Genomic DNA, 16,554 nt, shown 5'->3' with positions numbered 1-16,554 from the left:
CCATAACAGCACTCAACGCTATCTTTTCAAATACACAGCCTGGATTTTAAAAAAAACAAGTTTTTAAAACTAATTCAGTTTGATGACCACGCTGACATTGTAGTATGTTTTATTCTATGGAGCAGAAGTGGCACCTAAGGCCGCTGCTTTAGCCACACATCTACTGCCCTCAACCACACAAGAGCGCTTCCTTCTTGCCCTCTGACTCAAGACGTCAGCTGAGATTAAGCACCACCACCCGTGATGTGTTCCAGAGCTGAAAGAAGCTCGGGGTGAGATTGTTACACGAAGCCAGACTGAACACAGATCAGCCATCTGTGGCAAACATGCAAGGCTGATGGCGAGGAAGAGTTTCCCGAAGACAACAGAAACAAATTTTTATTTTTATTTTTTATATTATTTAATAGTCTTTATTTTTCAGACATTTTACAAAACACTTATTTGCTGCCTCGATAGGATGCAAGAAGCCCAATACTGCATTCATGTCTATCCTCAGTATGAAGTTAGAACTAGCTGGTTTAGTTTAGCATGAAGTGGTACCAGGGGGGGGTCTCCAAAAAGGATGGTTTACGTGCATTTAACCACAGCCCGCTCACTGGTTCAGTAGAACTCATAAAACAGAAACCAGAGCACTTCCAGTCCCATTTTGTTGTTAACACGAATAAATAAGGTTCCAGTAAGGATGGCTTATCTCTTTCAACCATCTGAATGCACACAATGATGAAACACACTCTCTAGATTCCGCATTTCTCCTTGAGTTCCTCCACCAAAGCAACATATTTGGCCATTGCTTCCTCTTTGGACAGACCTGTCGATCAGGAAACAGACACAAAGGAGAAAGTAGTTTGTTACTACGAAAAATGTGACATTGCTGAGATTTGTTTTCAAAGGCTTCATATCTCTGACCTTTCCTTGCATTCCATGCATCCCACTTTGCTTTTCCTGTAAAGTCAAGGAACCCTGGACGCTCTGTGAAAATAAAAGTAGCTGTGAGTTAGTGGAAAAAATATTTTTTGATGCTTTAATAATAAGAGTGATATATGGAAATAAATTGCAGAGGCTCCACAATTCAATTCAATTCAGTTTCATATATATATATATATATATATATATATATATATATCCCCACTCGCCCCTGTGGGCAGTCAATCCTTTAAGCTTGGGTCCTCTACCAGAGGCCTGGGAGCTTGAGGGTCCTGCGCAGTATCTTAGCTGTTCCTAGGACTGCGCTCTTCTGGACAGAGATCTCCGATGTTGGAGCCACTCGCCTAGCTTGGGAGTCACTGCACCTAGTGCTCTGATTACCACTTGGACCACCGTGACCTTCACCCTACACATCGTCTCGAGCTCTTCTCTGAGCCCTTGGTATTTGTCGAGCTTCTCATGTTCCTTCTTCCTGATGTTGCTGTCATTCGTAACCACTACATCGATCACTACGGCCGTTGTCGTGCCAAAGTAGGTATCCCCGAAAGAATTTGTTTCCCCTGTGCTGGGAGCACGCAGGAAGTACTGATGTTTTCATTTTGTGAAAAAGTGAAAAATTAGTATTGTTACATTACCATTCAGTTTGAGGGTTACAACAGAAAATTATATATTTATTGCTCACGGGGTATCAGATGGGATTATTTCAACAAACCATTAACATTTTGGCTGATAACTATTTTTATTCTCCTGTAACTATACTATATAAAGAGCTAAATCCTCCAAAGTTTCAGGAGTAATGCGTCATAATAAAACGTTTTTGTGAACTAAAAATCAGCAATGTGGGATACTGTTTGTGCGTGATTTACACATGGGGAACAAATTGTGGCAGGATCAGCCTGATATTATTTGTATCCCACTATAACTTTGTTGTATAAAGAGCTAACATCTCAAAAATGTCAGGAGTAGTTAGTCATTGTAAGAAGTGTTTGTAAACTAAAAATCAACAATGTGGGATGCTGTTTGTCCGTGATTTGGACAGTCCAGCGTGTGCTCCCGACGCAGGGGAAACAAATTCTGTCGGGGATACCTAGTTTGGCACAACACTGCGGTTGGCTCGCTTAGCATAGGGGGTCTAGCCTTACTCTCAGAAAAATTATGGTTCTTAAATGCTTAAGTGCTTGCTCATAGGGGGTCATATGATTGTTGGGTTTTTCTCTGTATCTATGAAGTGCCTTGAGGCGACTTTTGTTGTGATTTGGCGCTATATAAATAAAATTGAATTGAATTGAATTGAATTAAATGGTTCTTTAAAGAACCATCATACGTCAAAGAACCTTTTTATTTTGTAGATGGTTTTTTAGCTATTACAAACGGTTCTTTAAAGAACAAAAGGTTTCTTTATTCTTAGCTATCTAAGTTTGATGGTGTAAAATGGCATAAATATTTATTCACTATAATGAGGGTGTGAATTACACTGTGTGTTTTGTTTGTGTGCATGTGTGTGCGAAGGGGGAGGGCGGGTTACCTGGCAATTGCCCTTTAAGAGCAGATGGTAGGAAACTGAATATTCAAATAAAAGTCAGAAATACTTGCTTAAAAATATACTGGTGGCAGGGGTGGGGCCAAAGCCTAAAGACCCTACCCTCCCACACCCCTAACACACGCAAACCCATTGATCACAAATAATGTGGTGATAGAATATGGAATTTATTATTAAGATGTTTATGAATATGGTGAGTTAACAAACAGTAGACACAATACACACATTCAAATACTGTACTTTAGTTTAAAATTTTAATAAAGTATTACTATTTTCTGCTTCAAGTTATTACTTTTGAGATTATTATACATATTAGAAAATATAGCATAATGATAATACTAGTTATTGTAAACTTTACAAACCACCCAGCAGTATGTAAAGTCTAATTATAAAATACAAGTAAATAACAATTGCACAACAGAATGTCAATGTAATGAACACACTGTTCATTACCAACACACTTACTTGGTTTTGACAAAGCACACTGCTTAGGTAAATGATCTGAGTATTTGTTCATTACTGAGCAATTTGTTAATATGTGTTTCAAGCCAAACAACAGGTTTTATATATATGTGTGTGTGTGTGTGTGTGTGTGTGTGTGTGTGTGTGTGTGTGTGTGTGTGTGTGTGTCTTTATGAGCAAGAAAAGCTCTAAAACTTATTTTTAAAAACTACAGTTTAAAGTCTAAAAATTTATGCCCTTGATCATATTTGCCAAAGCCGTCCAGTAGGCCATATTATAGTCTTCACCAGGACAATTCTGGCCCCGGGCCCTATGTTTGACAACAAAGGTGGAGATTAAAATAATCAGCATAATAAGTCCTTTAAGGTATCAGGGGTTTAAAAATATATATATCGTTTGGGATATACATCAGAAGTTAAAAAAAAAACTTGTGGGAACTTATTCAGCAAATCACGCAGGACTCGTCAAACCTGATTTTTCTCACCCGTCTCCGCTTTTGCACATGCACAGGCAGTTAGTGGCTCCATATGTCAAACACACACACGCTACTCACCTGTGTTAATATCACCGACTGTAGCTTGCTTGTATAAGCCGTACAGATCGCCCATTTCTTGCTGGTTCGGTTTCTGCTTCAGAACCTTCACCTCCTCTACCGCTTTGTCAAAGGCCTCCTGGTTAGGACAAGTCACAGCATATCCTCAGATCATATCCACTCGCCCATCTTCACTATCACCTGAATGCTCTTCTCAGTGCTTATAACCAGGAACGAGTTTAAACTTAACACCACGTTACAACTACAAGAACCTGTCGAGCTAAACGGTCTGGTTCCTGCCTCCCCCACCAAAAAAACCTCTTTCCAGTCCCTGTGATTTATACGTAAGTCAACATTACAGAGAAATCACTTAGAAACAATGTTAATATTTTAGATAAGATTCCAGGAAAGTTTTAAATACTAAAGAGGTCATACTTACAGTCATGACTGCAGTGGGGCACACCTTTGCTCCTGTTCAAAGGCCTGCTCGTCCAACTCGCTGCAGTTGTGTCAGCTGTGCTGTGATTTGCTGAGAGAAAGGAAGTGGGAGGGTTTATGGGATTTCTTGGGAGGGGGTGGAGAGGGGGGTTTGGTATTGATTGGATACCAAGTAAATACAGTCACTGTTGCCAGTGCCGATACCAATTCCAATACTTTTAACCTATAAAGGCAGTTTACAGTCATGATTTATGAGACTGATCGTCATCAATTTGCTAATTCTAGGCACATTTTAATGACCACTAGATCACTGTGATTTTTACTTTCATCAATAACTAGTTGGTAAAACACACCCTTAAGCTTATCATGTGTTTTGAAACTTGGTGACCTGGAATGTAAACATATCTGTCACTGATGCACTAAAGTAGACAATTAAAACAAAGTATTGATTGTCATTTCATAGTGTGTGTAGGGCGTGTATTTTTAATTTCCATAACCAACTTTTTTAACAGATATCAGTGGACAACATGCTGATCTTGAAGCATAGAAACAAAATGTCAATCAGAGACTAATATCAGTGTCAGTATCGATACTTGTACTGATACTTATAATTGGATCGATCTATCCACATCTACTCTCCAGTATGAATCTGTGAGATATTTTACACCCACTATAGCAAACCTATATATATTATATATATTATACTTAGAAATGTTTCTGCAAAAGATCTAATCGTTACATGTCAAGGGAGTGGTTTTGTGTGACAGTAGAAAAAGTCACCACAAGAGGGCAGTACGCACATATTAATCTATGTGCGCTTCTTCCAGTCAGTCCTGCTGAACAGACCTGTTGTGGCGGTCCAGCTTTATCAGCAGGAAATGTGGATTTAAAGGCATATTTTAGTTATGACGGCAGAGTAAGGTAAAAACACATAGAAACTCAGTACCTGGCCACTTTATTAGGTACAGTTTGCTGTTGCATGGTTAGACTCCCTGTTGCCATCAGCACTGGCTTGATTCTTTGTGGCACATAATCAACAAGGAGCTGAAAACATTACTCTGTCAGCAGGTTGTTCATGATGTGACTCTCTCTTTCCACTACATCCCAAATATCCTCTACTGGACTGGGATCTGTTGACTGAGGAGGCCATGAAGTCGGGGGGAAAAATCCAAGGACAAGTCGTGCAAGACAATAGAAAAAGTCACCACAAGATGGCAGCAAGCACAAAATGACATGTTCGGCTGTGTGTGTGTGTGTGTGTGCAGATTTGGTGGCATTAAGTGTAATATTTAAAACATGAAGATGATTTATTTAAATCCAGAAGTTAATCTAATCTGAAGAATTCCAAAAACGACGACAAACACCAGAGATGTGAAAGCTCGCTCTGTCATAGAAAACTTTATTCCATGTTTTATAAATTAACACTTGAAATCATCATGTTGTCACGACGACAGACACAGACTTAACACATCCAGCATATAAATGAAAATCTCTGGCAAGAGCAGAAAAATGAGAGTGCACATAGGGCTGATGTACAAAGGTGTTGTTTTGGGAGTTTCTTTAATGAAGAAAAAGTGTTTAAGTTGGTTGAAGAGTTAAAACTTCCTTTTTAATCCGTTTTTATTTTTCCGCTCCGCCTTCTCCGTATGACAGATTATTTAGAACATGTGAAAGACTTCTTCATTTTGTGCCACGCTTCCTAACAGAGCATTACACCTGAAATTGCATTTGTTTCTACATGCAGATATATCCACTTAAAATTAATCTGAGTTTTCAAACTATTTTCAGTTTGGTGTGTAACAAGTATTAATGTCACACGATGCTTGGTTACATTTAAACTATGGCCTCTTACCTTACCCAATATAAGCTAGCTGTACCTTAGTTTAGTGTCAGGACTGTCACCTGACATGAAGTAAGCTTAAATAAATAATTTCTTATTTAGATTTATCCAACTCCAGTTGGATAAACAGTAAAACAGTGAATGACAGTAAAATATTGTAATACAGCTTCTGAAATATTACTGCCTGTGTTGGTGTTTACTTCATCAGAGTGGGAGAAAAAAAAAAGCAGCAGAAACATCTGACATTTTACATCAGAATAAGTCAGAGGCCATGGTGAGATTCCCCTGAGCGAGATGGCAGCAGCAGACGTGCATCTCGCTGGCCTGGATGCTGCATCTACGTGCATCGATCTGGAAAATGAGCAGTTAGCACCTCTAGGTTACGACAAGGCAGGCGGCTGATCCGTTTGAGAAAATGGCTTAATTCAAACATACGCACTCGTGTCAAATATTGTGAAAAATAGTGATTATGATGATATTCAGTGTTTAAATATTATAGTTTAATATTTTACTGTTGCAGTGTTTCTCTGTAAAGGAGAGGATTCAAAACATAGTGTCAACTCTGGGAAGGAGTTTTTCTTTAAGATATGCCTTTCCCAAAAAAAATTGTTTTAACACAGTGCTGATCACTGTCAAGGGAAGAAAAGCAGAAATTAGAAAAGAAAACCTTCAAATGACTTCAAATAGAAACAGATCTGTACAACACCAAATGCTCCCAGAGAAGAATGCAGACAGCGTGAGGAAAGCCAAGCGCACTTCTGATGCTCATAGTAAACCTCATTTAAGCTCGACTATCAGCTGTAAGGTTACAGAGGCTGTTTTGATTGCACGAATACTGCTCTTCAGTTTTGGATGAACAGAAAAGAAAGAGATCGACAAAACACTTTAAACGTTAACTAAGTAGTCTAACTACCAATGCATCGAGCAGTAAAGGTGGCACCACCGCTCTAAAAATCTCAAAGAGTCTTCCAGCTAATTGTTGAAGAGGATCCTCTCTGAACCCCCTCAAAAGGCCAGAGATGATCCTCCAAAGTGCTCAAAGAGTGTATAAATCTTTTATCCTCTATGTGCTTTATATTCATGAGTCTGGGTTTTCCATGCACGCTGCTGAAAACGGTGCTTCTCACACATTGCTGACATTCTCCAGCCCGTTGTGGCAGTCGTCGTCTGGCAGGATGAAGCGGATGTGCCGGCTCTTCTCCCAGCCGCGGCGGATCTGCCTGAGCCGGTGGCCCACGCAGGGCAGGAAGAGGGCCACGCGGCCCAGCAGCACCGCGAGGGGGAGAATGAGGACCAGGAGGAAGGTGGGAGGCATGTAGAAGTGGTACTGGGCCGAGAGGAAGGCGCGGTTCCAGCCGAAGATGAGGGTGTGGAGGGTAGCCATGGATAAGGCGCAGTAGCCGAGTGTGGACTGCAGGAGGCAGAATAAAGGGGATAATACCTTTAATAAAATCTTACAACACTGATTGCATTTTTTTACCTTCCTTGTGTTGACAATTAAAAAAAATGCAATATTAAAATCGCTGTTTCCATCTTAGATTTAAAAATTAGCTACATTTTAGTTAGCACACTTTCTAATCGAACTCTACTGGTTCTACTGGAAGTTTCTTCCTGTCAAAGGGGAATTTTTCCTCCCCAATGTTGCCAACTGCTTGCTTATATGGTGGTTGTCTGGCTGTTGGTGTTTTCTCTCTGTTATTGCAGGTCTTTACCTTACTTAATATAATGCGCCTTGAAGCAAATGTTGTGATTTGGTGCTATATAAATAAACTTAAATTGAACATTTGCGTATAACTTTTAAAGGTATATACCTTTCAGCATTCATGGTGCCTTTACAGACGTCCAAGCTGCCAATCAAATAGGCACTGAAACACTGCCGTAACATCAGTCATTCAGGCTTTTGAACCAAGTGCTGATAAAAAGCCGGGTAGTTCTGCTTTGTATAAAAGAGCTTAGGTCCTTAGACAGCAGCAGCATTTCTGAATCATGTTAACATACGAGTTCCTCTTTGTTTGACAGAGCTTTAAAGTGTTTCTGAGCTCATGCATTCATTTCAATGACAGACACGTGTCTGTTTTATTGCAGTGCCTCCCAAGGGCCAAAGGATCACAGGCATTAATAAATGATTTGTCCCTCACATACAGAGACTGTGTAGATGATGAGATATTCAAGGAATTCATAAATTTATGTTAAGGGATATTATTCTAAATTATTCTTGTTCCACAATTCGTAGATGCAGTTTCTTCGCAGATTAATGACACTCTGCCAACCTTTACGACTAATAAGCTGTTTTTAGTCGCACTCATGTTGATGACCTGTTGCCAGTGAACCTAATTAGTTGCAAAAAACACAATAGATTTATTGAGGCTGAAACTTTTTACAAGGGATATCCCTGAAATTTAAATATAATTCAATTCAAAAGCAAATACGTAAAAGAAAAAGAGTGGTGGGATGGTCGGCGACAAAGACTCATGTAGCAGTAAGGGTTAGGCTGAGACTAGAGGCTGTTTTTGACCGTAAAACTCATCGTGCAAGGGCAGACGGGAGGGTGGGGGGTCGTCAGAGAGCCAAAGCCAACAGCCAAAGGCGGCTGCAGGTTTCTGCTATGAATCCTTCCACAGGTTCACCAACAGAAACAGTGCTCTCCAAGTGCTCATGTAGTCAGCTCAGCTCGAGGCGAATTAAACACCAAGTGAGTTGCAATGGCAAAAGATGAATAATTTTCTATTTATATCATGTGACATCCTGCAAACTTCAAAGTTTGCTTGAGTTTATCCTCACTGCTGAAAGCAATGACAAATTTATGGAAACATGCAGGTCAGGGTGGTCTTCATTCGGTGCTTAAACACACAAACACACATACTAAAAATTAAACCATAAAAAACACATTATTTTTAAACCCAGAACATTTTTTTTTTTGCATTCGTGTCACCTAAAACAGTGATTCCCAAAGTGTGGCCAGCCCTGGTGGACTGTAACGGTACTGCAGGCAAGCCACATTAATAACAAACAGTCCCGATCAAAAGATGTTTTCAATAAATTGCATGCTGAAAAATATGTTTTGTCTCACTCCCATTTCTTCTAGTTGCATGTTGAAGTTCTACTTGGAACTTTGTTGAGATTCAACCTGGCAAAATATGATTTTTTGCCATTTTTCAAGTGCTCTTAAATTTTTGATCAGGACTGAAAGTCAAAATTCCTTACGCATAGGTTTATTTGTTTGTTTTTTTGTTTTATTTGAAAAAGAACACAGTGCAAAATTAACATAAAGGCTGCCATGATGCATTGTAACACTGTTATCTTACAGCTAATTTGCATCTGCAATCCCTTGGCAGGTTACATATTTACATACATTTATTTATTAAAAAAGGGAATTTAAACTGGTAATAGGAGGTGGTTAGCCTGAGATATTACTCATTACTATGACCTAAATTTACTGCTCTTATATTGAAGTCAGTGTCCCAGTGACAGGTGGGTCACACATTGGGCTTAACAATTTGCATATGCCTGGGTAACAGCAGCAACTTATAAATGGACTGGTTTACATATAGCATTTTTCTGCTCTACCCGAGTACTCAGTATACTTTACATCTAAAGCACCTAAAATATTAGCCAGCTGAGAACTGATATAGCAACTCAATGCCACCACAATTGACTATATAATCTATATAAATTAAACAGCTAGATCACTCAAAGGTTCCTTAATTGTCCGAGAGCGCCCACACTAAAGCAGAAACTAAAAAAAGACCCCAAAAACAGTTGCTAGCTCTGACAGTGTTTATGCATTTAAAAAAAAGGAGAGAAACACAAAAACAAACAAATTGTGCACCCATGCTGTTGACAACAAGTCCAGAAGTGCTTTCATCGCACAAACTGTTGAAATGTGACTAATCTGAAGGCCACCGAATTAAAGGAAGATGAAATGGGAAAAGTGGCACAAACAGACTTCACGTCCTGGAAAACTGGAGGCCATTGGGGGGGGGGGGGGGGTAAGGAGAGGAGAGGAGAGGAGGAAGTGTGTACAAACTGAGTCACAACCCTCCTAACGGCTTTGTCACAGCACAAGTTTAACAGCAAATCTGGGGCAGCTGCGGGACTGCAAACACTAAGAGTCAGTGTTTGTATATGTGTCTTACTGCCACACATTCACTATGTGGTGTAAGAGACAAAGCGTGCATCTGTCTGCACATCAGAGTGACGCCTGTCTGTTCGTATGCGTGCGACTCAAACGTCCTGCCTGTCTCCAACGTCTTTGATCATCATCCTACAAGCACGGAGAACAAAAACATTTGACAGCACATGCTAGCATGGCTGAAGTATGTGTGGGTGCGTACCTGAACGAAGGTGAACTCCCTCCAGTTGACAGTGCTGGCCACTGAGGGCAGCGAGGTGACAGCCAGCAGAGAGAGCAGCCCGAGAGCTATGATGCCCACGGACAGGTACAGCTCCATCCTCCAAACTTCCTCCCCAACCCACGAATCTGGGTGGCCAGCATTCACCTGCGTAACAAGCAACATTGATAGACATGCAGTCAATGAAAGGGTAACAGCAACATATTCAAGAGCATGACAAAAATGTGAAACTGACAACTGCCTTTTCAGATCCTTTAACTCTCAAGTGCTAAAGAAGTGTGGAAGAAAAGCACTTAAAAAAACGGTACAAACATCCTTCAACCATGTTCTGATTGCTGATGTTGCATAGTTTGTCCATCAGGGGGCGCTTTGTAACTTCCCCATTTGCCACAAACAGAGCAACTAGCCTACCTGGGCAGATAATAACCGAGTAACCAATGACTATCTGTTATTATAAATAAATAAGATGTTCATGAATGTTTCGTGTGTTAGAGCCCTGACTTTAGTTCAGGAGATGAAGCTTAAGGTTACGAGGAAGATTACATCTTATTAAGATGCAGATGGTGTCACTTTTGCATTTTCATTTCTTTGGTGAAGAGGACTCCTCGTCCAACAATAAAGCGTAGGCCTGATGTAAGATGCAGACACTAATTTAAATGTCCCCTCTTCAGCACAAAAACGCCTATGCGTTCCCTTCTCCTCTGCCTTGGGCATATTTGGCTAGAGACTAGCACAAAGGGAGACGTCCTTCCTGGTCATTGTATTCAAATGTGATGGGGGAACATTGTTGCTTCCACAAACCGCACACCCACTGCTATGTTTTTTAACAGATTAAATATAAGTTTACCAGAATACATGCGTTTGTTGGGAAATTTAATTACAGACTATGTATATTTATTCTGTATATATATGTATATTATATTTATTCTGTCCTGTTTGTTAGACTCATGGAACATCTGAACCGACACCTCTCTTCTTCTTCTTCATCTAACCTGTTCATAGGCCTTGTTGATCAGCTGGAAGCGGGCGGACTTCCTCATGGGAAGACACAGACTATAAATCGCATGTAGAACTGCACACAGGAAGCTGCACAGCCCAAACTGCTTCCTCTGGATCAACCAATGGTCCAGCCAGTTAGGAAAGCGGTTGTACTTGGTGCCCCACCACAGCTGGAGGAAGGCGGCAATCAAACCGGGCAGGTAGACCAGTGATAACATCACCAAGGCGACACATGGGAAAGTGACATTCACAATCTCAATGGGCAACTTGTATAAATTGTTCTTCTTCGCCATCACATAGGGATGCAAGACATCACGGACGGAGTTATACAGGTAGAAGAAGACAAAGAGGGCCAGAGCGCAGATGATGGGGGTGCGCCAAGATGGAAACAGATACAGCGGGAGGTTTTCGATCTCTAGTGAAGAGGAGAGGAGGCCCATGTCAACAGGGATGAAGCCCATCCTGCGGCAAAGCTGCATCACAGAGCTCTTGGCATTTTGATCGTCACTGCAGAGGAAAACCTGGAGAAAAAGACGACATGTTTAGAGGCTAGAAACCGATTTCATTTGAAACCACATATACCACCAGACCTCCATGAATGCGAATAGTCTTAGAGTGGTGATGACGTCCCCTACCTGTCGGCTCCCATCCCGTGGTCCTGCCTGTAGCATCCAGGCTGATATGGTATTAAACCCCTTGACCACATAACTCTCAGGAAATAGATCAGCCAGCTGTTGGGCATTGGAAGGCCCTTCTTGCTTGATTTGCAAACCGTTGCTGACATCCACGAGAGTCTTTCCAGCTAGTGCTGGCTTCAGGTGGACCAATGTAGAGTGGTGCTCAGGGTACACGGCAACAAAGAGCAAGTCTGCTTGGTTTGCAGCCTCCATCTGCGAGGTCACCTGATGGACAAAGACAGAAACGTTCACACTCGATATAGATATCAAAACTTTCCCTTATATTTAGCTTATTTCATTAGTTGATTTCCTCGTATTGTTAAATACAGCCTGGTCAAATATTAGTAAAACGTAGCATAGCATAGACCTCTGCTTACAGTATTTACACTAAGCATCTCCTTGACCCTAATACATATTTGGCTCTAAAAACACACGTCTGAACGTGACAGATAAATTGTATCTTTGAATTAAAACCCTGTAGCTCACCGCTGTCAGTCTCAGTCAAATGCACAGTTCCCATTAACCACAAACTATGTTTACTGAAAACAACCATGAAAGAGAACAAAAAAAAAAAAAAAAACCTCCAAAAAGCTTTATTGGGATTATTTGAATTTCAAACTCAAATAAGCCAGGAAGTCCTCTCTTGCAGCTTCTAAATGAATAAACAGGTAGTAATAACATATGCTATTACAGTTCTGTTTAAAACTCTACAAGACAGACCTTCTTGTAGTTATTAAAAGCAGTCTTAAGCAAGAGTTCTCCAGATTTCCTGAATGTCTATCAAATCCTTTCTTTGGACACTGGTTTGACAAAATCGATGACGTTATGAATTTAAAGAAGTTTAAAAAGCATCTGAATGGCAACAACTTCATTTGCCAGCAATGATCCCAAACACAGTGCTAAAGAATGCTTGAAAAGAGGAACATACAATTGAACACTATCAGTCATGGTCTCGTGTCACGGTTTGGGTGAGACATGAGACCATGGCTAAATGGATCTACTGTAATTTTAGTCAGTGCTGTTTTTGGCAGTGCAACAATAACGTCTATGACAATCATGGAGTGTCCTCCCCAGACCTCAACATTATTGAAGCAGTGTGGGATCACCTTGACGCCAGTGAACAGATGAAAAGGTAGCCAACATCCAAAGAAGAGCTTTGAAAGTCCTTAAAGAAGGCGATTTAAAGAAATGACAAGAAAGCTGCAGGGTTGTTTTTTGTTTTGTTTGTTTGTTTGGTTTTTTTTTTTTTTTTTTTTTTTGGGGGGGGGGGGGGGGGGGTAGCATTACTAGGATGAATGTATGTGTGTGGTTTTTAACTGTGCTTTGACCATGTATTAAACACTCCATGTGGCAAAGGAGCATATCATTACATACACGTCTTACTTAAATTCCCAACTGCTATTTCTGACCCTATATTCACACATGAGCTTTTAAGGCAACGTTAAAGGTTATTCAGCTGTTACACATTTCATCACATGGCTTAACTCCAAAGAAGAATTGACCCTTAGATTTTTTTGTCCCCTGTGGCTTCGAGGTGCCTATACTGAGCTGAAAGCACACTGGTAAAAGGCTCCACACTGGTGACAATAGTGGAAGTGGATCTAGTCAGATAGTGTGTGAGACCTAACATTGACATGAGACCATAACTCGAGCCATCTTACGGATTTTAGTCAGCAATTTTTTGGCAGAGCAACAATAAAGTTTACAACATAGCCCAACTCTAACTTCCAGATCCTATAAAAGACAGGTTGATTACTGAGCATGAATTCTAGGAGGCACTAACACTAAATGAGCAAAACAAATGATAAGGAGATATTGGACCTTGGTGCAGCCTTTCATCTCAATTTAAGCCAACCTTTTTCTGATTGGCTGCCCTTCACTAACAGAGGGGTTTTAACAGCAGCTGAGTGGGGCTTTCTGCGCTGACTACCAGAGTCACTCACACCCCATAAGAGTAAAGACAACTGTGTTAAACTGAGCCTTGAGAGAAGACTTAAATTGAAGCTGTTGGCTGAGAGGGATTACTTGAACGCATTTGATATAAGCCATTGTAAGCATGTGAAAAACATAACAATAGCACTCTCTGTTCCTCATCCATATTTGTATGCCTGTGGTGAAGAAACCTTAAAAAATTATTCAAGCTGCAGATGGGAACTTAATCAGGGGCTGACAAGAAGTCATCTTGTGGTGCAAATGTATTGTGGCACAGGCTGATGGATTGACTGCTGTATGCTCCTCCCATACTGCCTCTCATCTTCTTCTCTCAATCAGCTGAGATTATCTAGTAGCTATGTTTATGAGGTAAAGCAACAACATCCATTATCACTGCTGGGGGAAAAGTCAAAGGAATGTATAATTACCACCAGAGGGACGGAAACAAAAACACCAATTACACTGTGAGTGTGAACGTGAGTGTCAGTGTCGCTGCGTATGTCACCTCCGCCTCTTCGGGGAACAGAGCCGCGGAGCGCGCGGGGGTTCGGCTGCCCACCACAACCTGATAGGCGGAGGCCACCAGCCTTCTGGCCAGAGAGCGGGAGAAGTCGCCGGTGCCCAGGATGCCAATCAACAGGGTGCTGGGCTTCAGCATGGAGGCTTCAAGGTGTCTGGAGCCCCCAGCTCTTTCTCGGATTAAAGGCCTCGCCATATCATCAGGCATAGTGCACTGACAAACCAGCAGAGAGAGCAGCAGATGAGACCTAAAACAAACACGAATCTTAATAACAGAGTTACAACAGGTTGAATTTAACGGTAGCTTTCTAGCTGCACCTTTGCAGAGCACAGATGTCTAATACCCATTATCTGTGAATCTCAGCTGGCATGTCCTAGATCCACAACTCTGCACTATCAAAGCAAAGTTACTGTCCAATAATAGCGTAAATGGATGTTATGGCAGCCCAAATATAGCAACTGCGAATTTTGCTGCTACTACTGGACACGCTGACTAAAGAAATTAAATTAAAAACAAAGCAAAACAATCACACACATTTAACCCAGGAGGCTTTCACTTTAATTATTTCAACTTTACTGAAACACGTTTGGCGCGTTTGATGGGATTATCACACGCGGAAGGATTCGAGAAAAATATGAAAACACACTTTGAAGCACTTTAATAATCATTTAATGATCACAGTGATACATGCCGAATTTATTTTAAAAAGCCAATACTTCACAGGCTGTCTCGGTTAATGTTGTAACTTTTGCTAAAAGTGGTTCGGAGAACGATAAGAACTTAAACAGACGGAAATCCACACAGACTCTGGCATGAAAACGGAAAAGAGGATAGAAAGCTACTTTGCTTGATGCCCTTGAGTCAACTCGGGGAAACTTTGTCTCAGAAGAAAGTTACACAAGACAACGCAGACAAAACGAAGACGAGTATTTTGGTAAAATAAAAGCTTGTCTGACATAATACGTCGTCTGTGAATACTTACAGGCACACTGTTTACTCGCGTGTAGGTGTTCAGGCTCCACGCTTCCACAGAGCTTTCTGTAAACTGGAGCCTTTCTTCCTGATAAGATGACGCGGGCGATAAAGCCACGCCCCCACGTGTGTAAGCGAGATAAAGCAGCGTAACGGGCTCCATGATATTTATTACACGTGTGATTTCTGCACTTAAAGGGGCGGGTTAACACCACAGTAAGCATGAGCACTGCACACAGTAAAGACAAAGTGGCTCTTACTCCATTTCCATAATTAAGAGGAAAACTTATGCGTTTTTCTCTTAATTATGACGTTTGAGAAATGAAAAGTTTATCATCCTTAACAGGGGCGGGTCCAGAGGGGGTGTGTGCATGGGCTGGCACTACCCCCACTGGAATACAATATATTCTTCTGGTGCCCCCAGATTACTGCTATGGGGTCTTTAAGTGATGATGCGATGAATCCTGCTCCCGGGCACAAACTACTTTGCATTTAATAAGACTGAGAACCTTCACAGACATAATAAGGCTGTTGTGTTTTTAACATGTTTTAGTGCTTGTATCTTGTTATACTTAATCTCAACAAGCCCCTAAAACAAATCAAAAACAAAATCGGCCTCTCTCGGTTTTTATTACCACTATTCATCTTAAAGCTCAATTTTTAAAACCTTACGATGTAACTGCAGCTCATCCCATGCAGCAGTATATTAATGACTAACCTCATATTGTGGATGGATTATCTCAGTTGTTCTCCCGACTGAAGTTTGGTCCTTTTATAGCATCCTGCCATGCGATTACATTTGCCCCTAACCTTCGGGAACCCTCACATTAACTTTTATCAAGTGGAAGAAGGTTAGCGTTCATCCTTCAGCTTCAGTGTTTGTTATGCTAACATAGCTGTGTCGCTGGCGATCACGTAGCATTATAAACCAGCTAGCCAAACTTCAGTAACCTTACAAACGTCACTGCTGTTTACTTTCATGTCTTCATTTATGTCGGAAGTGATAGCAGAGCTGTACGTCTTAATTTGTTTTCAAAATTTCTCAGTCAGAATATGCTATATTATATTTAGATGGAAACTAGCGAGCTAACTTCCTGCTAACTTTTAACTCCGTTAAATTTCATAAATTTGGTTTTCATGGATGAATGGATGTTAAACTTAATTGTTACACCTGGTAGAGCAGCCGCACTGATCATTTTATTATAGATTAAAGAATTTAGACAGTTTTTAACTCTCAGTGATGCCGCAGTGATCGTGTGACTTAGGGACCTGCAGCGGAGTTTGGGCCCAGACACGGCTAATGACGTCAGACTTAACCACCAGACAGGGCTACAGAGCTGCAAATCTTAACGTTACTTTAGATTAG

The 16,554-nt window shown here is 40.9% G+C and overlaps 2 protein-coding genes across 3 annotated transcripts; both read right to left on the bottom strand.

The window, feature by feature from the left end:
• Positions 1 to 367: 367 nt before the first annotated feature.
• LOC148096271 (acyl-CoA-binding protein-like) lies at positions 368 to 3,986 on the bottom strand. Its single transcript, XM_087835940.1, has 4 exons — positions 3,898 to 3,986; positions 3,480 to 3,597; positions 907 to 969; positions 368 to 808 (listed from the first exon to the last, which is right to left on the bottom strand). Exons 1-4 carry the CDS (start codon positions 3,901 to 3,903, stop codon positions 735 to 737), a joined length of 261 nt encoding a protein of 86 aa, XP_087692066.1. The 5' UTR covers positions 3,904 to 3,986; the 3' UTR covers positions 368 to 734.
• A 1,293-nt stretch (positions 3,987 to 5,279) lies between these two features.
• Positions 5,280 to 15,273, bottom strand: LOC102785218 (metalloreductase STEAP3-like). Of its 2 annotated transcripts, none has more exons than XM_006795699.2 (6): positions 15,199 to 15,273; positions 14,202 to 14,463; positions 11,723 to 11,989; positions 11,081 to 11,608; positions 10,071 to 10,235; positions 5,280 to 7,147 (listed from the first exon to the last, which is right to left on the bottom strand). In XM_006795699.2, the coding sequence occupies exons 2-6, from the start codon at positions 14,421 to 14,423 to the stop codon at positions 6,860 to 6,862; spliced, it is 1,470 nt and encodes a 489-aa protein (XP_006795762.2). In that variant the 5' UTR covers positions 14,424 to 14,463; positions 15,199 to 15,273; the 3' UTR covers positions 5,280 to 6,859. The 2 variants fall into 2 exon arrangements, with proteins under 2 accessions (XP_006795762.2, XP_006795763.2); XM_006795700.2 differs by having other exon boundaries at positions 14,202 to 14,429; positions 15,199 to 15,263.
• Positions 15,274 to 16,554: the final 1,281 nt, after the last annotated feature.

Source organism: Neolamprologus brichardi, chromosome 23 (assembly GCF_056152115.1).
Source record: "Neolamprologus brichardi isolate AB-2024 chromosome 23, ASM5615211v1, whole genome shotgun sequence".
In the NCBI taxonomy this organism is placed as follows: Eukaryota; Metazoa; Chordata; class Actinopteri; order Cichliformes; family Cichlidae; genus Neolamprologus; species Neolamprologus brichardi.
The sequence above is the reverse complement of the archived record's forward strand: the minus strand, read 5'-3'. Positions and strand labels throughout refer to the sequence as shown.